The following is a 23,483-nucleotide window of genomic DNA, read 5'->3' on the forward strand; positions in this document are numbered from 1 at the left end:
ATGCCTGGCTAATTTTGTAACTGCCCAAGGGGTTCACCTTGCCCGCTGCCCTAGACAGAGCGGATTCATCAAGACAGGGGAACTGCAATAGAGAAAGAGTAATTCATACAGAACAAGCTGTGTGGGAGACTGGAATTTTATTATTACTCAAATCAGTCTCCCCAGCATTCGGGAGCAGAGTTTTTAAGGATAACTTGGTGGGTGGGGGGAAGCCAGTGAGCTGGGAGTGCTGATTGGTCAGAGATGAAATCACAGGGAGTTGGAAGTTTCTTCTTGTGCTGAGTCAGTTCCTGGGTTGGGGCCACAAGATCAGATGAGCCAGTTTATTCATCAACTGGTGCCAGACCAGGCGTGAGCTTGATGGTACTTGCAGCACCAAAGTTTTTAATTTTGATGAAGTCCAGTTGATCTTTTTATTTTGTTGCCTGTGCTTTTGGTGCCATATCTAAGAAGGCTTTGCCTACCCAAGTTTATAAAGATTTTTTTGTTTTCTTCTAACAGTTTAAAAGTTTTAGCTGTCACATTAGGTATATGATCTTTTTTGCATTAAGTTTTGTATATGATATAAGGTAAGGGTCCAATTTATTCTTTCACATGAGGATATCCAGTTGTTCTAGCACCATTTGTTCAAATTTCCCCGTTGAATTGTTTTGGCATTCTTGTCAAAATCAATTTGCCATATATGTAAGGTTTTATTTCTGGATTCTCAGTTTTGTTCCTTTGATCTATTTGTCTGTCCGTGTGCCAACACTATACTGTCTTTATTACTTTCGCTTTGTAGTAGATTTTGAAATTGCCAAGTGCGAGTTCTCCAACTTTGTTCTTTTTCAAGATTTTCTGTCTGTTGTGGGTCACTTGCATTTCTGTATGCAGTTTAAGTATCAGTTTATCAACTTCTGCAAAAAAAGGTAGCTAGGATTTTGCAAGGCATTGTGTAGAGTTTGTAGGTCCATTTGAGGAATATTGTCCTCTTAACAATATTGTGATAGACATAGAATGTCTTAGTTACATTTAATCTCTTTCAATAATGTTTTATAAGTTTCTGAGTACAAGTATTGTGCTTCTTTCTCTCAATTTATCCCTAAATACTTTGTTCTTTTTATGCTATTGTAAATGAAATTGTTTTACTAATTTCATTTTCTGATTGTCAACTCACTAAAATTTGGCCTCTGCCATACTGACCCTGCCTCAGCCTAGACTAGTAGAGTACAGGGGTCACAAAGTCAAATGCCTGCAGGAGCCAGGTGTATAACCTGGAGGAGTGAAGCAGGCTGAGTGGGACAGTGGTCGTGGGGTCAGCCGTGCCTGGTTTAGAGGGGACAGCCGCTCTCGAGTTCTAGTTGATCGTTGCTGTGAGGTTGTGATGGTTCAGTGTTGCCACATCTTATGATTTTCTAAGAAAAACTAGAAATCTGGATTTTTGTGTGAGAAATCCTAATTTGCAAATGTTAGCAACTAATCAGACACATATACACACACACACACACACACACACACACACACACACACACACAATATAGGCCAAGCAAATCATATATATTTTTACGGATGATGTTTAAAGATGATGCCAGTGAACAAAATGAGAGTGCAATGTTTGATGTACCACTCACCTCCTTAACTGTAAGCGATGAAGAGTCCCTGATGTGTCCACTAACATTTCTCTTGCTGTAGTAACCATTTTCCCTCTTAATTTTTTCTTTCTGATTTCTCAGTCTAAGAACCCTGTTTATTACAGCAAGTTTGCTAAACATCATTGCAGCATAGTTTGGGCTTGCTTTTTTGTTTTATTAACACTCATAATGTTTTTCTACTATTCATAATTTTAGGCAGTTTAACAAACTAGTTTGTATGAGGTATGCATTGGGTGACTGACTTCTGGATCTGATGTCCACAGTTCACTGTGGGGAGTTAAGTAATTTGGAGGGGCATATTGCTTCTTGAATCATTACCATTTGTAAATGTTTGGCAGTCAGGTTCATTTCAACAAGCTGACCTCAAATTCCATGTCAAAAACGTTCATCTTTTTTTTTAATATATAAAGGCCCCCCTTTTTTGGCTATTAGTCTGCTGGGCATTCGGAGCAGAATAATCCAAAACAACCAAGAGCTTGTATAACTCATGTTTGCCTGCCTTAAAATTTCTTCGTGAAAGGAAGTATTTGAGTGATTTCAATGAGGTTTTTAGTCTGTTTGAATGAAACAACTTTATTTAAATGTCATTTAAATAATGTTTTCTTCTTTATTCAGCCTAACTTCCTATGTTATCTAGTTTGCGTATTAATGCCTGAAGGTTTTTTTGAAACCATAACTTATTTTTTAATGAATAACTTTTTTATGATGATAGAGATAATTTTGTACTTAGTGAAAAGTTGCAAATATAATACAGAGACTTCCCATGTACTCTTCACCCAGCATCCTCTTGTGTCATCATCTTATATAACTGTACATTCTATGGCATGGAACAATGACTAAAACTAAGGAATTGGCCAGGCGTGGTGGCTCACGCCTGTAATCCCAGCACTTTGGGAGGCCGAGGCAGGCGGATCACGAGGTCCGGAGTTTGACTAACATGGTGAAACCCTGTCTCTACTAAAAATACAAAAAATTAGCCAGGTGCCTGTAGTCCCAGCTTCTCGGGAGGCTGAAGCAGGAGAATTACTTGAACCCGGGAGGTGGAGGTTGCAGTGAGCCGAGATTGTGCAACTGCACTCCAGCCTGCACAACAGAGCAAGATTCTGTCTCAAAAACAAAACAAAACAAAACACCCCAAGGAATTAATGTTGGTACAATAGTAGGATGTAGAACTTATTTGAACTTCACCGGTTTTTCCATTAATGTCCTTTTTCTAATCCAGGTCCCGGCAATACACTTAGTTGTCAGATCACTATAGTTCTCTCCAGTCTCTTCCAGTTTCTCAATCTTGTCTTTCATGACCACATTCCTTCAGTTCGTTTGTAGACTGTCCCTTAGTTTGGGTTTTTGTGTGATGTTTTCTCATGATTAGATTGAGGTTACGCATTATTGGGAATATCCTATTGGGGTATCTGATGCCAGTATTACTGGTGATGTAACTTTGATCACTTGGTTAAGGCATTGTCTTCCAGGATTCTCCACTGAAACTTACTATTTTCCTGTTCGTTGTTATTAAATATTTGGGAGGAGATACTTCGAGACTATGCAGATACTCTGTTTCTCTTAAACTCTTCACTTACTCACTTTAGCATCCATGGGTAGATCTTACCTGTAGCAGTTACCATGGTGTTCTTGTGGTAAATGTTCTGTTTTTCTCATTCCTTCTGTTAATTATATTAATTGGAATTCTCCTGTGTGGAAGAATTGTCCCTTCTCACCCATTTTATTTACGTATTTATTCATTCAGGTAATTATGTCAGTATGGGCTCCTGGATATTTATTTTATTCCAGTACTACAATTGTTCTGTTGCTCAAGTTGTTCCGTCCTTTTCTCCCCGAGTTTTGAGTGAATTTGTTTGTCAAGGTGAAGACAAACCTGTTGTGGCTGAAGATACGTAGAGACTGATCTATTTGACTTAACCCCTGGCAAAATGGTGTACAATCTAATTAACTTTCCCCTTCTATTTTTTGAATCAGTAGAGAATGACATGTTTCTCTCCAATATCTCCTCCAGCTTCTGTTCACTGCCAAACTTGTCAAGAGTAACCTCTTCTTCCTTGCCATCTCTCCTCAGCCACTATGAAATGGCTTATGATCACTTTGGCCTCCATCGGGTTGCATCTAATGGTCTTCTCCATCCCCTCTCAACCTTGAGAGGATGTCTCCCCCTTCCTTTGGGGGCTCTGTGTTACACATCAGGGACTCTCCATTGCTTATAGTTAAGAAGGTGAGTTTCACTCTCATTTTGTCCACTGGCATCATCCTGGAGCTAGGAATCAGTTACTACCTTCAGATTCCTCATCTCCACTCAATGGGGAAGACCATTAGATGCAAACCCATGGAGGCCAAAGTGATCATAACACCTTCAGTTTCCTCATCCCTTCTCAACCTTGACACTGTCTTCCCATTGGATGTTGGTGGCATTATGCCCATGGTCACAAACTAATGACCCATGGGCTGAATTTCAGCTGGAGACATGATTTGCTTGGCCTATACTCCATGTATGTGTAATTTGCTGCTTACTGTGATGTCTTTTTCTATTAGGATCAGACTAGTGAATCTCTAAATTTAACACACTCAATATTGGATAATACGAAACATGAAACACATTTCTGTTTCATATTTGTTCATATCTGTTCAAAAACACTGATAAAGTGAATTTAGGTTTCATTTGTTACATGATGAAATTTAGATTTTATGTGCAACTTTAAAATTCCTCTTGCTGAAAGCATCAATTATTGTGATAAATTATTTCATATTATGTATGTTGTTTTTAGGAAAAGAAGAAATATGAAACCCCTCAGAGGGAAGAGTCCAATGAAGTCTCCCTTCCAAAAACCTCCAGAGAGCAGGAAATCCCTTCTCTAGCCTGTGAATTCAAAGGAGACCATCTGAAGGTGGTAACTGATTCCCAGCTCCAGGATGATGCCAGTGGACAAAATGAGAGTGAAATGTGTGATGTACCACTCACCTCCTTAACTATAAGCAATGAAGAGTCCCTGATATGTAACACAGAGCCCCCAAAGGAAGGGGGAGAGGCCAGACCCTGTGTGGGGGACAGTGCAGTCATGCCAAAGGTCCACCCTGGAGACAATGTTGGAACTAAAGTAGAAACCCCCAAGAACTTCACAGAGGTAGAGGAAAGTATGTCGGTACAAGGTGGACTTTTAGAAAGTGCACCGCAATCTAATTTTTCTTATACTCAGCCAGCAGTGGAAAATATACAAGTCAGAGAAACTCAGAATAGTAAAGAAGACAAACAAGGCCTGGTTTGTTCTTCAGAGGTACCACAGAATGTTGGCTTGCAGAGTTCTTGCGCAGCCAAACATGGTTTTCAGACACCTAGAGTGAAGAAACTGTATCCCCAGTTGCCAGCTGAAATTGCCGGAGAAGCACCAGCTTTGGTGGCAGTGAAACCCTTGCTTCGTAGTGAGCGACTCTACCCAGAACTCCCGTCTCAACCGGAACTAGTACCATTTACTAAAGAACAGCTAAAAATCTTGGAGCCTGGTTCATGGCTGGAAAATGTCGAGTCATATTTAGAAGAATTTGACAGCATGGCTCATCAAGACAGGCATGAATTTTATGAGTTGCTTTTGAACTACTCACGATGTAGGAAGCAACTGCTGCTGGCCGAAGCTGAGCTGCTTACTCTGACATCTGATTGCCAAAATGCTAAAAGTCGGCTGTGGCAGTTTAAGGAGGAACAAATGTCTGTACAGGTATTTTGATCAGAAGCCTGGAGAATTTGCAGCGGAGCTGCTATTCCTGGGATGTTGTCCGGGTCTGGAGTCTGTGCCTTACACCCACACTGACCCTGCCTCAGCCTAGAGTAATAGAGTGCAGGGATCACAAAGTCAAATGCCTGCAGGAGCCAGGTGTATAACCTGGAGGAGTGAAGCAGGCTGAGTGGGACAATGGTCACTGGGCCAGCCCATGCCTGGTTTAGAGGGGACAGCCGTTCTCAAGTTCTAGTTGATGGTTGCTGTGAGGTTGTGATGGTTCAGCATTGCCACATCTTAGGATTTTCCAAGAAAAACTAGAAATCTAGATTTTAATGTGAGGAATCCTAATTTGCAAATGTTAGCAACTAATCAGACACATACACAGAGTGTAGGCCAAGCAAATCATGTCTCCAGCTGAAATTCAGCCCATGGGTCATTAGTTTGTGACCATGGGCATAATGCCACCAACATCCAATGGGAAGACAGTGTCAAGGTTGAGAAGGGATGAGGAAACTGAAGGTGTTATGATCATTTTGGCCTCCATGGGTTTGCATCTAATGGTCTTCCCCATTGAGTGGAGATGAGGAATCTGAAGGTAGTAACTGATTCCTAGCTCCAGGATGATGCCAGTGGACAAAATGAGAGTGAAACTCACCTTCTTAACTATAAGCAATGGAGAGTCCCTGATGTGTAACACAGAGCCCCCAAAGGAAGGGGGAGACATCCTCTCAAGGTTGAGAGGGGATGGAGAAGACCATTAGATGCAACCCGATGGAGGCCAAAGTGATCATAAGCCATTTCATAGTGGCTGAGGAGAGACGGCAAGGAAGAAGAGGTTACTCTTGACAAGTTTGGCAGTGAAGGGAAGCTGGAGGAGATATTGGAGAGAAACATGTCATTCCCATATCCCTAATCCTTATTCATTGGCAGACCTGTATATCTCTGTAGATAAGAAGGAGGGAAATATTTGGAAATACTGTATTGAAGAAGAGAGGATAGAATCAAGAACACAGCTGGTGGAGTGTGTATTCTCTTGAGTAGAACTATGAAGAATGATGAGGGTAGATCCAGAGATGTTTTGAGGTACCTTGAAGTTTAGGAGATATCACACTGGCTTCGTGTTCATAAAATAGAAGATAAGATCGTCAATCATGAGAGTCTTAGGGACAAGTTCTGTTATTTTCTTGCAGCTTTCACTGCAGACTACTACTTTTTTTTTTTTTTTTTTTTTTTTTTAGATGGAGTCTAGCTCTGTCACCCAGGCTAGGGTGCAGTGGTGTAATCTTGGCCCACTGCAACCTCTACCTCCTGGGTTCAAGCAATTCTCCTGCCTCAGCCTCCCAAGTAGCTGGGATTATAGGTGCCCACCACCATGCCCAGCTAATTTTTATATTTTTAGTAGAGACAGGGTTTCACTGTTGGCCAGGCTGGTGTCAAACTCCTGACCTCATGATCCACCTGCCTTGGCCTCCCGAAGTGCTGGGATTACAAGCATCAGCCACTGCGCCTGGCCCACTGCTGACTACTAGAGTTACTCTTCCCTTCTTTGAATTTGCGATGTATTTGTGATTGGCCTTATGTTCCTTTGCACCTGATCATATATTTGCTGGTAATGTTCTCTACACAGTAATATGTCTCCTCACCATGATTATAAGCTCTTTGGAGATGGTACTGAAGCCTATGTACCTTGTACTTGCTGCCTGCTTACTTCAAATGGAAAGAGTAACTGGTTTCATATTGTACCCTTTTGTCCTCTGGTAGGGTATCTGTGCAGATCAAGTGAAAGTTTCCAGCTATCATCGCTACCAAAGAGTGGAAATGAATGAAAATGCACTGGTGGAGCTAAAGAAGCTATTTGATGCCAAATCTGAGCACCTCCACCAGACCCTGGCCCTTCATTCATATACTTCTGTGCTCTCAAGATTGCAAGTGGAGTCTTACATTTATGCATTGCTCAGTAGTTCAGCTGTTCTGAGATCTTTAGCAATTCACCAGCAAGGCCAAGGTATGTAAGTAATGAAGCTCTCACTCTTTCCTGTGTTTTGAAATAAAAGAAAATGGAGGGGTATAGTCTGGTTGAATTGACTGTATAGTAATTGGTCTTACAAGGTACCATTTGTGCTTGCAGTTTTACCAGGCCTCCCCCACCGTAGGATTGAGATCTGCCTTAATGATATTTCTTGGGAGCATTGCCAGGTCTCCTTTCTCCGTGGCTGTCTTTCTCTGCTTCTCTAGGATGCCAGAAAGCTCACTATCTATCATGAATGTCCTTTGCTGTCCTAGTTAATGTGCTTGTTAACAAGTTGATTCCAAATATAGTTTTTGATTATAAAAGTAATCATCGGAATACTTCTTCACCCTTTATCTCTTGTGGTTTGTTTGGGATGCTTTGTTTGTAGGACTGTTTTGTTTAATTTTCCAACAGAGGATTAATAATGTTCTGAATTTTTCATCTTATTTTGGATTTTAAGAAATTAGTCTTTATGACATGAATATTAAGTATGCTTATTGAATTATGCAATTTTTGTTTCTGGGGGATATATTAGGATACTTTAAAGTAAAATTCCCCCTCCCCCGTTTTCTTAACTAATCAAATAACTGGAGGTAGGTCAGAGATGTACTGATTTTCAAATAAAAAATAGTGGATTATGCCCAGGTGTGGTGGCTCACACCTGTAATCCCAGCAATTTGGGAAGCTGAGGTGGGCGGATCACTTGAGGTCAGGAGTTCAAGACCAGCCTGGCCAATATGGTGAAACCCCTTCTCTACTAAAAATACAAAAACTAGCTGGGTGTAGTGGCGGGCACCAGTAATCCCAGCTACTGAAGAGGCTGAGGCAGGAGAATGGCATGAACGCAGGAGGCGGAGGTTGCAGTGAGTCAAGATTGCGCCACTGCACTCCAGCCTGGGCGACAGAGTGGAGGCTGTGTCAAAAAAAAAAAAAAAAAAAAAAAGGAATTATGATGAGGTTGATTTTTCCATTATTTTGAAATACTTCAAAGTTAAACACATTTTTGGCTTGTCTGTTTATAAAAATTTAAGTATTTTGATGTAACTTTTCTCCTTTTATTTTTATCTGCACTAAATATTTTAAAGGTTTTTTGTTGTTATTGGTTTAAGTGAAGACACTAAAAATTCCCCCAAAAACACCATTTATGAGAGACTCATTTAATCTCTTTCATTTACAGCGTCTAAGCAGACAGAAAGCATTCCCTCTGATCTGTGTCAGCTAAAGGAATGCATTAGTGTCTTATTCATGTTCACCAGGAGAGTTAATGAAGATACTCAGTTTCATGATGATATTCTTCTCTGGCTGCAGAAATTGGTAAGGGGACAGAAATAGACACAGTAGTCTTTGTTTTATTTCTTTCATAATTTAGGAATTATCTGTTATTTCATTACATTTGGTCTTCAACAACTTTTTCAGCTAATTTATTTGATGAGTTTATTAATGACTTTTCGTTGATCATGATACATGCTAATAAGTTATTTAGTGCATTATTGAACGCAAAGTATGTTTCTCTCTAATAAAGATTATGCTAAATGAACTCTGGACTTCAACTTTGAAAGAAATGGAAATGCAGGAAGTATGTGAAATTGAAGACTAGACGTATATTCAGAATATAGGTACAGGTTGAGGATTCCTAATTCAGAAATCTGAAATGATCCAAAATTCTAAACTTTTTGAGTGCTGATACAGTGCCACAAGTGGAAAATTCCACACCTAAGTACTTAATAGAAACTTTGTCTCATGTATAGAATTACAAAAAATTTTGTATAGACCAACTTTCAGGCTGTATATAAGGTGTATATGAAACAAATGAATATTGTGTTCAGACCTACGTTTCAGCCCCAAATGTATTAGTCCTTTTTCATGCTGCTGATAAAGACATACCTGAGACTGGGAAGAAAAGGAGATTTAGTTTAACTTACAGTTCCATATTGCTGAGGAGGTCTCAGAATCATGGCGGAGGGCAAAGGGTACTTCGTACATGGTGGTGGCAAGAGAGAATGAGGAAGAAGCAAGAGTAGAAACCCCTGATAAACCCATCAGATCTTGTGAAACTTATTCACTATCATGAGAATAGCACGGGAAAGACTGGCCCCCACGATTCAGTTACCTCCCACTGGGTCTCTCCCACAATGGAGAAGAAGAAGAATTCTATCTTATTCTGGATGATAGAATTCAAGTTGAGATTTGGGTGGGAACACAGCCAAACCATATCACCAAGATATCTTATTATGTTTATGCAAATATTCCAAAATCCGAAAAAATCTGAAATCTGAAATACTTCTGGTCTTGTGCATTTTAGATAAGGTATCTATCAAAAAATTTTCTATATCTCATTCTTTTTGTCATGTGATATGTAATGTCATGCTTAAAAATGTTTCTTTTAAGAGAAAGAAGAAAGGTAAAAGGATTTGGAAAACTTAGGAAAGATGTTGGGTGTGTTATGGGAAGAGGGGTATTTATTTATTGGTTATGTTTTCCAGTGGGGCTGCCTTGAACTCTCTTTTTAGGTTTGTACTAGAGTTCTTAAATGAGGGGTAATGTTTCAAGCGTACTTATTTGGATTTAAGAAACTATTACAAACTAAGAATAGATTAAACTACTTGACTTATATCTATTCACTTGTGGCCAGGAAATTAGTGATTTGTAATTTGCCAAAGAAGAAAAAGCTAGATTTGTAGAGAATCTGCTTATGATGTTACCATAGTACTCATAGATTCATAGGCCTCTGGTAGAAACTCAGCCAGTGAGTAGTATATCTTGTGTCTGGTTACTCTTTTGAAAGATTACGTGTATTGAAGCACTGGATGAATGACTTTACTAGACCCCTAGATAAATTATTTCTTTTTTAAAAAATAGTGAGATGATATGACCTTTATTGTTCAGGTATCCGTGCTACAAAGAGTTGGCTGTCCTGGAGATCACCTCTTCCTTCTAAACCATATTCTTCGATGCCCCGCTGGTGTTAGTAAATGGGCTGTTCCTTTCATCCAGGTATGATGAATCGTCAACTCATTCTGAGAGGTTGGGGGAGAGGTTTTATTAGACATTTTTCCTGAAGAGATTGCTGAAAAAAAAAGGACTATTTAAAACATAGTAATATTTAAAATAAAATTCTTAAAATTTATCCAGTATACATTTATTAAAGTTCTTAGACTGAAACTTGTTGGGCTACCCATAATTGATAGTACAGACTGTACTAAGTCTGCTTGTAGTCTGGCTGGGCAGTTTCAGTCGCATTTAATTCTACACAATTCTTGTGCAGGAAGGCTCGCCAGGACTTTTTTCCCATGGTACTCAATACAGCTTCCTAAGTCAATCTGTCTTACACCACAGTTGGTACAGGTCAAACAGAAGCCCCCACATCTCAAAGTTATTTAATACTAGCAGAGATCTCAGGTCTATGTGATCAACTCTTGTATACTTAGTAGTTGACTATGTGGTTTTTAGATTCTCCTCTCTGCTGTTGCCTTTGGGTCATTTTGTTACTCATAGCAACCGCTTAGAATTTGCAGGAGCCAAAATGTTTGCCAAGTTCAGCTTCTCCACACCTCCTTTTCTTTAGCATTTCTGGTGGCAAGAAGTCTGAATCTTATTAGGTAGAAGGAGGATTTTGTTTTTTGTTTTTGTTTTGTCTCTCTTTGGATTAAAGTAGCAGTAGTGTCCTTCATCCCATGTTGTTACAGATAATTGGTGGAAACTGCTCAGTTACCTCTGCTCTTTGAGTACAGCTGAGTCAGTGCCACCAGGTAACCCATGGGCTGTGCTTTACTCTTGTGTATTAGGTACCAGTTTCAGCTTTGTTCTCTTAACAGCAACTTTGGTCAGAACGCTTGTGAACCAAGATTATGGACACGAGGGTTATTTGTTTTCTACAGTATGCTTTTTGCTTTTCTGATTTCAGATCAAAGTGTTGCATAACCCATCAGGGGTCTTTCATTTTATGCAATCCCTTGCCCTGCTGATGTCTCCTGTCAAGTAAGTGTGGAAGAGCTTTGTGAAGTAGAGATTGAAATGCTTCTTTCTTCTAAGGGATTGGCTCCTGAAACTGCCTAGATCCAAAGAAGAACAGCTAAGGGAAGTGTTGGCATTCTAGAATTTAACATTGCAGATTTTCTTTGGGTTTGATACTTGTTTCAAAGTGACCCTTCAACTGCTTATATATAAGCAATCATTTTTATGGGTTCCCCCTTTTAGTGGGTTTGTCCCTCTTGTCACATATGCTATTGTGAAAGGTTCAGACAAAAAAGGTGATCTGTTTCTTGGAAGAAGAGATTTAATGCCAGAAGAGAAATAGCACAGAGAGATTTAAGTGCTAAATTGTGAAGCTATGCAATAGAAATGAAGAGAATAAAGAGTTGAGTGGAGTAGTCAGAGAGGGTTTCATGGTAAATGAGCTGTGTTTGAAGAATGGATTGGACTGGGCATGGTGGCTCACACCTGTAATCCCAGTACTTTGGGAGGCCAAGGCAGGTGGATCACCTGAGGGCAGGAGTTTGAGACCAGCCTGGCCAACATGGTGAAACTCTGTCTCTACTAAAAATACAAAAATTAGCCAGGCATGGTGGTGTAATCACCTATAATCCCAGCTACTTGGGAGGCTGCGGCAGGAGAATCATTTGAACCTGGGAGGCGGAGGTTGCAGTGAGCCGAGATCGTGCCACTGCACTCCAGCCTGGGTGATAGAGTGAAACTCCATCTGAAAAAAAAAAAGAATGGATTGGATGTCAGTAGGAGAATGGGACAATGGAGAACATGTAGGTGGGAGAACAGTGTGAGCAAAGGCCCCAACACAGGTTAGGATAGCTGTGCAGAGCACAGGTAGATCAGTGTGGCTGAAGCAAAGGTGTGTGTGTGTGGGAGCTGGTAATAAAGGGGAAGAACTCGGGTGGGTTGGATTATAGAAGTCCTTGAAATTAAATGAGGAATTTGGATTAGATGATTCCTCTCCCTTACTGCCTTGGATACAAGGGCCTGCTCCTGCACGTAGTAGATAATGATTTGACTCACAAGTGTTTTTGCATTTATATCTATGTTTTGGCCCTAAACAAGCCTCTCCATTACCTTTTTTCTTTTTTTTTTTGAGATGGAGTCTCTCTCTTTTGCCAGGCTGGAGTGCAGTGGAACGATCTCAGCTCACTGCAACCTCCGCCTCCTGGGTTCAAGAGATTCTCCTGCCTCAGCCTCCCGAGTAGCTGGGACTACAGGCGTGTGCCACCACACCCAACTAATTTTTGTATTTTTAGTAGAGACGGGGTTTCACCATGTTGGCTAGGATGGTCTCGATCTCTTGACCTCATGATCCGCCCACCTCAGCCTCCCAAAGTGCTGTGAGTACAGGCGTGAGCCACTGCGCCCAGCCTCCATTACCCTTTTTTATTCAGTAAGTCATAGATGCTAAAATAGTTTCCCTGGCAAGACTGTGTGAGCCTGGTTTGAGTTAAGGTCCACAGCATATGTATTGAGGTCCTGCATCATGCAGGGAGGTGTGCTAGTGTAGCTGCTTTTCTGCAATTACTCATCATTGCTAATTCAGAATGGTTGCATTCTCCACCAAAATTAGTGCAGTTTTAGCAGCCTTGGTTTTTGGCCAGTTCTTATTCACTAATTTAAACCATTTGAAGATTGGGTTGATGTGTGGCTCTCCTTTGGGGTAAGTAGAGAATCCACAATGCACTCACATGGCCTTCATCTAAGTGATGGGAGTGATTATTCTTGTCCTTTAGAAATCGAGCTGAGTTTATGTGCTACATGAAGCCCAGCGAGCGGAAGCCATCCTCCTCAGGGCCTGGGTCCGGGACCTGGACGCTAGTAGACGAAGGAGGAGAAGAGGTAACTTGTCATATCTGCATTATTTTGATGAATCATTGTGAACTCTTCTTATGCACCAAGTATTGTTCTAAGCACTTTTCACATAGTATCTCATTTAATTCTCTCAGCAACCCCCCTGAGCTAAAGACTTATGATTTCTATTTTATAGATGAGGAAACTGAGGTGCAGGGGTGTGAAGTGTCTTCTCTCAAACCATAGGGTCATTAAATGTGGAGCCTCCAGAGCCTATGCTTTGAGCCAGTGTGCTGTGCTGCACCCCTTCTCTAGAATATCAGTGTGTTCAGCTGGGAGAATTTGGCACCTGGAAATTAAAGTCATATTACGTAAGATGTATATTAGGAGTTTTTTTATGTAGTAACAATTTCTGGGGTTGGAGCCTCACCTACAGATGATATGAATCTGAGTAATAAAGAGCTGGAGCTTAGCAAGGTTTTCCCTTAACTCATAAACTTCTTATCCAGAAATTCTCATTTGAAAGGTAGAAGATGGCTTTCCATTTTTGGTGAGAATTTAATGATCAAAATCCAGCTTCTCGAGATCACCCTTGTTAATTTTCCTTTCTAATATACTCATTGTGATTATATTTGTAAGCAGTTCTGTTCTCCGGCTAATTACCAGTTCTAGTCCTTTATTTTGGTCTGAATCTTGATTTGGTGTTCTTGTCTAGGATGTCCAGTGACAGATTTATTATAATCCGTCTCTTAAAAGGAGATGAAAGTGTTCAGCCAGCAGTTCTCAGAATGACAGCCATGGCAGCTGTGGGATCATGTCTGTGTATTTCCCAGAGTGCTCATTCAGAAGGGGGGAGCCCCCTTCACAGTTGTTTTTCTCTTCCTGAGACTTGCAGGAGGAGGTGGTCAGGTGGTGGTGAATGATGTGGACATGCAGGCGTCTTTGCTAGAAACTGAGGAGTCATTCTGAAGCAAGCTTCTCAGGAGCCAGTACAGATTGGTCTTTTAAAGATTGTAGTGGAGCAATATGTTTTTTTTAGAGTGGTCTTTCTAGAGGGAGAAGTCTTTTTTTCTGGTAGGTTTCCTGCATTTAATCCCAGACAGATAATGATTAAGGAGCATTATAATTACTTGTAATGATTAGGCATTATAAATACTTCCAGTCAAAATATTTGATTAATTATCTCACCCTGCATTGGTGCCTGGCTCCTGTTTAACACTCCCTAAATATTCAGTGAATTCAAGAACTTGGGGAGTAGATGAGAAAGTTGGGAGTGCCACTGCCTCAGAAAAGGCTGTAGGGAGGAAGGCACTCTGAATTATCCGCATCAGTGGTTTCTTGATACTAGCTATATACTAGAATCACCTGAGCAACTTGCAAACCTTGCCCAGGCCCACACCCAGACATCCAAATAGTTAAAAGCCTCCCTGGGGGTTGAATGTACAGCTGAGTTGAGAATGGCTAAGTTGAGAACTACTGCCTTAAGTAGAGTTTCTGAAATGCTTGTTCGTTAGCCATTTTAGACACATAATAAGAGTGTAAAAATTGAGTGGCTTAAGGAAATTATGAATGATTTGCGTTAGTCCCTTTTTGAAATTGAGGTGATATATTCTTCAGGTTCTCAGGATCTTTTTACTTCCTTCCCTTTTTAATGGTAGCGTATCTTAGGACATGAATCAACTTGGTTTCTAAGGTGACTTTAGTGCTCTGTGTCAAACAAAAAGACTGCAAAGATTTCCCCTATGTAATCTTTGTGTATGACCACTGTTATTTTTATACTGCTTTTGGCAGCACTAATTGACAACAGAACTTTAGTCACCTATAGCAAATGTCAATTGCTTCGTATTAAGTCTGTTGCATACTACATAGATCTTGGTTTTGGGAGAAGAGAATTGCAGCTAACATAACTTTGAACTCTCATCTATGGTTCTTGTTTTTTTTTGAGATGGAGTCTCTTTCTGTCACCCAGGCTGGAGTGCAATGGTGTGATCTCGGCTCACTGCAACCTCCACCTCCCAGGTTCAAATAATTCTCATGCCTTGGCCTCCCAAGTTGTTGGGATTACAGGTGCATGCCACCATGTCTGGCTAATTTTTGTATTTTTAGTAGAGATGGGGTTTTACCATGTTGCCCAGGCTGCTGTTGGACTCCTGACCTCAGGTGATCTGCCTTCCTCAGCCTTCCAAAGTGCTGGGATTACAGGCATGAGCCACTGCACCCAGCCCATCTGTGGTTCTTTAATTGATGTTATCAAAGCACTGATCCCTGTAAGGTCCTCACTCTAGAGGATTTCTTTTTTTCTGTTTTCTTTGGGATGGACATTTAATGAGAGCAGTTTCAGTCACTGGCTATGACCCAGATACATATAAAATTGTGCTTGCAATTTCAGAGGATTTACTGTGTAACTATCTGTGGAACTGATACTATAAATTTCTGTCCTGGAGAAAAGGTCCATGAAGACTCATGAGGATATCACATGTATACTATTGAGACCTGTGATAATTTAGCTCCTGTAACTCTAGATCATAGTGTGATCTGATCAAATCTGCTGACGTGACTTTTTGTCTTTTCCCTTAGGATGAAGACCCTGAGACCAGTTGGATTCTCCTTAATGAAGAGGATTTGGTTACCCTTTTAGCACAGTTCCCCTTTCATGAACTCTTTCAACATCTTCTTGGGTTTAAAGCAAAAGGTAGACTAATTTCTCTTATGTGTAAAATGTGGTAGTGGCAAGTGTAAACACAAGAACTCTGCATTGAGTCTTCTCTTTTTTTTTTTTTTTTTGAATGAGATGGAGTCTTGCTGTGTTGCCCAGGCTGGAGTGCAGTGGCACAATCTCGGCTCACTGCAAGCTCTGCCTCCCGGGTTCACGCCATTCTCCTGCCTCAGCCTCCCGAGTAGCTGGGACTACAGGTGCCCGCCACCACGCCTGGCTAATTTTTTGTATTTTTAGTAGAGACGGGGTTTCACCGTGTTAGCCAGGATGATCTCCATCTCCTGACTTTGTGATCCGCCCGCCTTGGCCTCCCAAAGTGCTGGGATTACAAGCGTGAGCCACCGTGCCTGGCCTGAGTCTTACTTCTTGTGTAGGCTCCAACTCGGGTTTCTTGTGCCTAGCTGTTCTAGGCTTCTCTTGTGCTTGTAATTTCCCACTTGGTGCTTAAATGTGAGAAAGCTAACTAGCTTGTGCATTGCCCAGCTTAAATAAATTGTTTTTAATTTGGCATATTATCTCAAGTTTTTTCCCATTTCATGTTGATATGGGAGCCAGAGCAATGAGATTGTCAGTTCGTCTCCATCTTGGCTTTGAGTCCTCATTAAAATATTTATATAGCTGTATCCGTTCATGTTTTTTCATAGTAATTATGATTTTTTTCTTTTATCTAATTAACTTCTAGGTGATTATTTACCTGAAACAACAAGACCTCAAGAGATGATGAAAATTTTTGCCTTTGCCAACTCACTAGTGGAACTTCTGGCTGTGGGGTTAGAAACCTTTAATAGAGCACGCTATAGGCAGTTTGTGAAGCGAATTGGTTATATGATCAGGTAATACTGCTGTTGCTCTGCCCTTCTCTGTTCCTTTCACCCTAGTCAGACACAGATACTGCATAATTGGGATGATGGACATTTTAGTTGTAAACCTCAGGTCTTATTTCTCATAAAAGTTAAGATTTTTTTCTTCACCATCTATAAGATGGGAATTTCATAATTGCTTCCAGTTAGAATATTTCGTTAATTATCTCAGATTTAACTGGCTTGCTAGATGATTGTTCTTGGAGTTGAGATCCCCAAAGCTGTTGCTGGGTTGAAGTCTGGGCGAGAGAGAAGGCATCTAGGAAAATGCAGGCTCTTACTGCTTCAACTGTCTTAATAAATTTAGAGCATATGTACTGCTTTTCTTTGAATTAATTTTATACTCTTTTTTCTGCTTTATTAATTTTAATTGTCTTTACTGGGTCATTTCTTATAGCATATACGTATGCTGTTATTCAACTTCCTTCCCCACCCAAAAGAAACTCCATAAAACTACAAAAATTCTCTCCCTCCTTACTTTTGCTTCCAAAACAAAATTACTTTTAATTCATTTATTTTATCTTTTTTTAATTTTTTTGAGACGAGTCTTGCTCTTTTGTCCAGGCTGGAGTACAGTGGGCATGGTCTCGTCTCACTGCAACCCACGCCTCCTGGGTTCAAGCAATTCTTGTGCCTCAGCCTCCCTAGTAGCTGGGATTATAGGTGCGCACCACCACACCTGGCTAGTTTTTGTATGTTTAATAGAGACGAGGTTTCACCACATTGCCCAGGCTGGTCTCAAACTCCTGGACTCAAGTGATCCGTCAGCCACAGCTTCCCAAAGTGCTGGGATTACAGGTGTGAGCCACCGTGCCTGGCCTAATTCATTTATTTTACATATGTATCCATTAGCTTTATAAATCAGTCAAGTGATTATAGGATGCCCTGAAAGGGTGGGGGTCCCTTCTTTTTTTTTGAGACAGGGTCTCACTCTGTCACCCGGGCTGGAGGGCAGTGGTGCGATCTCGGCTCACTGCAACCTCTGCCTCCCAGATTAAAGCCATTCTCCCACCTCAGCCTCCCGAATAGCTGAGACTATTGGTGTGTGCCACCACGCCCAGCTAATTTTTTGTATTTTTAGTAGAGATGGGGTTTCACCATGTTGGCTAGGCTGGTCTCCAACTCCTGACCTCAAGTGATCTGCCTGCCTTGACCTCCCAAAGTGCTGGGATTACAGCCATGAGCCACTGTGCCCGGCCTGGGGGTCCTTTCTGAGGTCTAGAGAAAGCTTTGAGTATAGAGTTAGGAGAATGAGATAGTGGGAGGGAGGATGGCTGGTGACTTGGAGATAAATTTGTTAAAAGCTAAAAGCCCATCTACATGTTATTAACAGAAGTCCATCCAGACATTTGTTTTCTGATTTTGCTTAATAAATAAGACCATAAATAAAATTTGTCCATAAGCTCACATATATGATGTAGGATTGCATGCTTACTGTATGCCAGGACTGTGATTTCTCATTTTATTATCTCAGTAACTCTATAGGAAGGACGTTGGTATCATTACTGTTTTAAGATCACTGTTTACATTACTGTGTAAATAACAGCTGTAATGTATTATGATTATTCTTTCTTTGTTTTTCTTTCCATCTGCTTACTTTTCTTTGTATCTAGTGCAGATTCTTCTCATACCTTCTAATTGCAGAACAATTTCCCATAAGGGCTTGCCTTCAGATCGTCTATTCGTTCCCATTTTATTCCTCCATCCTTACTTGAACTTGCATTTCCTCCCACCACTACCCAAACAGCTCCTACAGATGAAGATCTCTAATGAACCTTGTGCTCCTGATCCAGTGGCCAGTTCTAGGTCTCTTCATCCTACTTGGCATCTCATATGTAGCTTACATAGCAGCCTTTCTCGTAGTTAGTTGATCATTATATCCTTAAAACATTTTCTTTGCTTGGCTTCCAGGATACCACACTCTCCTGATTTCTCCACCATTTCACTGACAATCCCTTTTCTGCCTCCTCGGTTGTTTCATTCTCACTTCCAGACTTCTTAATGTTAGAGTGTCTCAGGTCTCAGTCCCTGGACCTCTCTTCTCTTTATCTACACTTGCTTTTTGAGACATCATTCATTCATCTTTAAATATCTAAACACTGTTACAATTCTCAGACTTATATTTCCAGCCCTTACCTCTCTCATAAACACATTGTATATTCAGCTACCAACCGAGCACCTCCACTTGGATGACTCATTAACATTGTAACATAATGTTCTCAAAGTGAACTCACTCTCCCAACCTCCCAAACTACTCCTCCCAGTTTCATTAAGTAGCAACTCTATTCTGGTTTCTCAGGCCAAAACACCTGGTGGCACCTGTGGCTTTTCTTTCTTTTATACCCCACATTCAATCTAACTGCAAATTTTATCATCTCCACCATCAAAATACCATCTTTTATCAAATCTAAAATATCACCAATTATTTTTTAAGATACATTTTATATGCCACTAACATAGGGAAAATGCTGCCAAATTATGGCATCACATCATTAATATTAACATGGATTCGGACGTTCTAATTGCAGAGACATTAGTGTGAAAGACATGCATTTTGAATCAATGAAACATGCTCTTTCCAGAATCTAGCTGCTTCTTACCGCCTTCACTGCTAGCACCCCATTTCATTCCTAAACCTCCTGACTTATCTTCCTGCTTCTGACTTTGCCCACCACCCGCGTCTGCCCTTTCCCCACCTCAGTGTATTCTTAAACCGCCAGCGTTCCTTATGAATTGTGAGTCAGCCTATTCACTGTCTGCCCAGGACCCTGCTGTGCTCCCCACTGCACTCAGGGAAAAAGCCGAAGTCCTCACAGTGGCCTGCAGGGCCCCTCACGATCTGGTTTCCTGCCACTTTTCTGATTTCATCGCCAGCCGGTCTCCCTCTCAGCACATTGGCCTCCTTGCTGTTCCTAAACATACCTGACACCCCTCGGAGCTTTTGCATTGGTTGTTTCTTCTACTTGGACACTCTTCTCATGGACATTCTTGTGATTCCTCACTGTTTTCCAGACATTATCAAATGTCCCTCTTTAGTAAGGCCTTTCGTGCTCCCAACCCACCTCCTTACCCTGCCCACCCCTCCACCTCCAGACATACTTTATTCCCTTCTCTGGCTTTATTTTTCTCAGTGTCACTTACAACCATGTGACAGACTATATATCACTATTTTATTTGTTGCCTCTTTGCCCTTCACTAAATATAAGCTCCATGAAGGTAGGATTTTATTTACCCCATTTCATTACTTTCAGAACCTGGGCAATAGTAGGTGGATAGTAGGTGCTCAATAAATATGTGTTGAATAAGTGAATGTTGTAAATTTAATATAAAGATGCAGATATTGAGCTAATGAAAAGTACTGTATTATCTTTCCTCATGCTCAGGATGACCCTTGGTTATGTAAGTGACCACTGGGCACAGTATGTGAGCCATAATCAAGGCTCAGGAGTGGCCCAGCAGCCCTACTGTATGGAGAAACTACAGGTTGAATTTGATGAGCTGTTTTTGAGGGCTGTCCTACATGTGCTGAAGGCCAAAAGGTAAGTAAGACATATGATGATATTTAGTGAAAAGTAACTTCCTGACTAGTAAGAACTATTCAAGTGAAAGCCACTTAAGTAGGTCTCTTATAATAGTTTCTTAGTATATTTCATCTATTTCTTATTGAGGGCAAATTCTTGGGCCTTGGTTTCCTTATCTGTAGTACCCACCTGTTGACTGAAATGGTCTCTCTCTCTCTCTCTCTCAATTTCTTTCTGTTTTAAGACAACACTATTCTGGTGTCTCAGTTTTTTGCCACCCTGAACTTTTGGGGCAGCCTTGAGCAGGGGAAAACAAGGATAGATTCTATCTATCACATACCCACTGCACTGCCTGCAGTGAGATGCAGTAGGTGTGCAGCATGTGGTGCAAATGATTTGCTGATTTTATTGTTCAATTTGCATTCCTGTAAGGGTTTTAAGGTCTGGGAATGTCATGGATCTTGGTTCCCTGTCTTAGCTTTGTAAATGCTGTCTTTGATCATGCTGTCTGTGCTGCTGCTTATAGCCTAGGACCTGTTTGAGGCATAGGCAGGGGCACAGCTGTGCATCCTGTACTGTCTTCCCTGAGCCACTGGCCAAGTTGAGGAGTGGGCTCTGCTGCAGGATTATGCCCTCCAGTAGGAGATGCGGGGCTGCCACCACCCCCACCCAGCTGTGTTTATGAACTTCTGGCTCTCCTCTGCTTTGGCCCTCTCCTGAGCTAGCTGTCTACACTCCCTCTTGCCATGTGACTCTTAACCTCAGCCCCTGGTTTATTCTGTGTTGTATAGTAAGTTTGAGTCTTGGTCTGTCATTTACTGTTACCCTGGGAAAGTCACTTAATATTTGTGGTCTCACTTTCTTCATTTATAAAATGGAGATGGTGATAATGATACTACTGTTCCATTAACCTCATGGATATGTGATGAGGGTGAATTGTGGTAATATGAGGAAATACATTTTAAACCATAAAGGACTTTTCAAATGTAAGTGGGGGTTGTTCTCGTGTGGTTTCATATGGGGAATAGAATAATCTAGAGACTTAGAGAAAGATCAAGAGTTCTTAGCTAAGTGTTAACCACTTTTAGACACTGTGAAGGCATGAGTCTAACTTAAACAGAACTTGGGTATAGAAATTTATCTTTTTTTTTTTTCTGAGGTGGAGTCTCACTTTGTTCCCCAGGCTGGAGTGTAGTAGCATGAGCTCGGCTCACTGCAACCTCCATGTCCCGGGTTCAAAGCTGGGATTATAGGCGCTTGCCACCATGCCCGGCTAATTTTTTGTGTTTTTAGTAGAGACGGGGTTTCACCATGTTGGACAGGTTGGTCTTGAACTCCTGACCTCAAGTGATCTGCCTGGCTCAGCCTCCTAAAGTGCTGCGATTACAGACATGAGCCACTGCGCCTGGCCTTATCTTTAGATTACTCCTGTTATACCTATACCATAAATTTGGTAGTCTCATGAGATGCACAAATCCTGTTCAGGACTGTGTCAGGGCATCAGTGCAGTAGCACCTGCCCACTGACGCCGGCCTGCTGCATGGGAGGAGTCTTCCTTCTCTGATCTGTCACTTGTTCTTGTGCTTGCTTGGCAGAGAGGCAAAGTTCTCATGCTAGTTACTTACTAGGGCTTATATATTGAGCTGTGAACCCTTCCTGTAACATTGTGTATATAATTCACAAAGATAATTGTTTTAAAATGTTGACAGCTATTGTTCTTAAGTTTATTTTAGGAAACAAATTATATGAGAACCAGATATTTAAAGCCATGAAATTTAAATTTATTTGGCACTCAAATGGAAATTTCTGGCAATAGCTATCCCTTCAGGCTAAAACAAAACTATACTAAAAGACAGACAACAAAAATATAAGCCAGGGCTGAGCGCAGTGGCTCACGCCTGTAATCCCAGCACTTTGGGAGGCTGAGGTGGGCAGATCACCTGAGGTCAGGAGTTTGAGACCAGCCTGGCCAACATGGTGAAAACCCATCCCTACTAAAAATACAAAAATTAGCCAGGCGTGGTGGCAGGTGCCTGTAGTCCCAGATACTCGGGAGGCTGAGGCAAAAGAAATCACTTGAACCCGGGAGGTGGAGGTTACGGTGAGCTGAGATTGCACCACTGCACTCCAGCCTGGGCAGCAGAGCAAGACTTTGTCTCAAAATATATATATATGTATATGTATATATATAAATACCTATATAAATATATACGTGTGTGTGTATATATGTGTGTGTGTGTGTGTGTGTGTGTGTATATATATATGTATGTATATGCCAGACTTCCTGAATGTCTGCCATATAGGGAATTTTATAGCCTGAAATACACCCTGTTCGTGATACTACTTTTAAGTCCTCTATAGTTTTCCTTCTTTGTTTGGGGTTATAAAACAGCATCAGGTCCCATGTGAAGTGTTAGGATAATTAATTAATAAGATAGAAACCTGGCCCACCTGACCTTAGAGAAGTTTCTTAATCTCTTGGTCAGGAGTCTAGCTGGCTTTTCCAGAGTCTAGGTTAGTGTGGGTTTGAGCTACCAGTTGCCTGTTTAGGTTCATAGATGTGGATTAGGCATACACTATTCATTTTTTTCTTAAATTTGGTTTATTTGTAATTAGATAATTTGTAATTGGATAATTTGTAGTAGTTGTGCCTCAAATATGGCAAAGCTTTGAGTGCCTCCTATTTTTTAAAATTTTTTTTAAAATTTAATAGCAGATAAGTTGCTATACATTCCTTAGCAGATTTCTTTTTTCTTTTTTTTTGAAATGGAGTCTCATTGTGTCGCCCAAGATGGAGTGCAGTGGCACCATCACTGTAGCCTGTGCCTCCTGGGTTCAAGCGATTCTCCTGCTTCAGCCTCCCGAGTAGCTGAGACTATAGGCACGCACCACTGTGCCCGGCTAATTTTTATATTTTTAGTAGAGATGGGGTTTCACTATGTTGGCCAGGCTGGTCTCGAACTCCTGACCTCAAGTGATTTGCCCGCCTCAGCCTCCCAAAGTGTTGGGATTACAGGCGTGAGCCACCGCACCCGGCCATTCCTTAGCAGATTCTGACTTGGGGCGTGGCCACCATCCTGATACATGTTTTTTTTTAGTTGCAATAACATTCACATACAATTTTAATAAGCATCTATTGAGTGCTGATTGTTTTTGAGATACTGGTTTAGATAGCAGATAATTAAAATACAATGTTCTAGTTATAAACTGGTTTATATAAAAATGAACAAGACCT

General features: G+C 41.0%; 1 protein-coding gene across 2 annotated transcripts in view; it reads left to right on the forward strand.

The window, feature by feature from the left end:
• Positions 1-23,483, forward strand: part of EPG5 (ectopic P-granules 5 autophagy tethering factor) — a 122,262-nt gene that overhangs the window by 8,512 nt on the left and 90,267 nt on the right. For both annotated transcript variants that reach the window (XM_055233424.2, XM_055233427.2), the window contains exons 2-10: positions 4,409-5,353; positions 7,118-7,361; positions 8,545-8,681; positions 10,254-10,361; positions 11,272-11,345; positions 13,094-13,199; positions 15,729-15,843; positions 16,550-16,700; positions 20,111-20,266. In XM_055233424.2, coding sequence (XP_055089399.2) covers positions 4,409-5,353; positions 7,118-7,361; positions 8,545-8,681; positions 10,254-10,361; positions 11,272-11,345; positions 13,094-13,199; positions 15,729-15,843; positions 16,550-16,700; positions 20,111-20,266 — 2,036 coding nt within the window. The remainder of the gene's footprint in view (positions 1-4,408; positions 5,354-7,117; positions 7,362-8,544; positions 8,682-10,253; positions 10,362-11,271; positions 11,346-13,093; positions 13,200-15,728; positions 15,844-16,549; positions 16,701-20,110; positions 20,267-23,483) is intronic.

Source organism: Symphalangus syndactylus, chromosome 1, assembly GCF_028878055.3.
Source record: "Symphalangus syndactylus isolate Jambi chromosome 1, NHGRI_mSymSyn1-v2.1_pri, whole genome shotgun sequence".
Lineage (NCBI taxonomy): Eukaryota > Metazoa > Chordata > Mammalia > Primates > Hylobatidae > Symphalangus > Symphalangus syndactylus.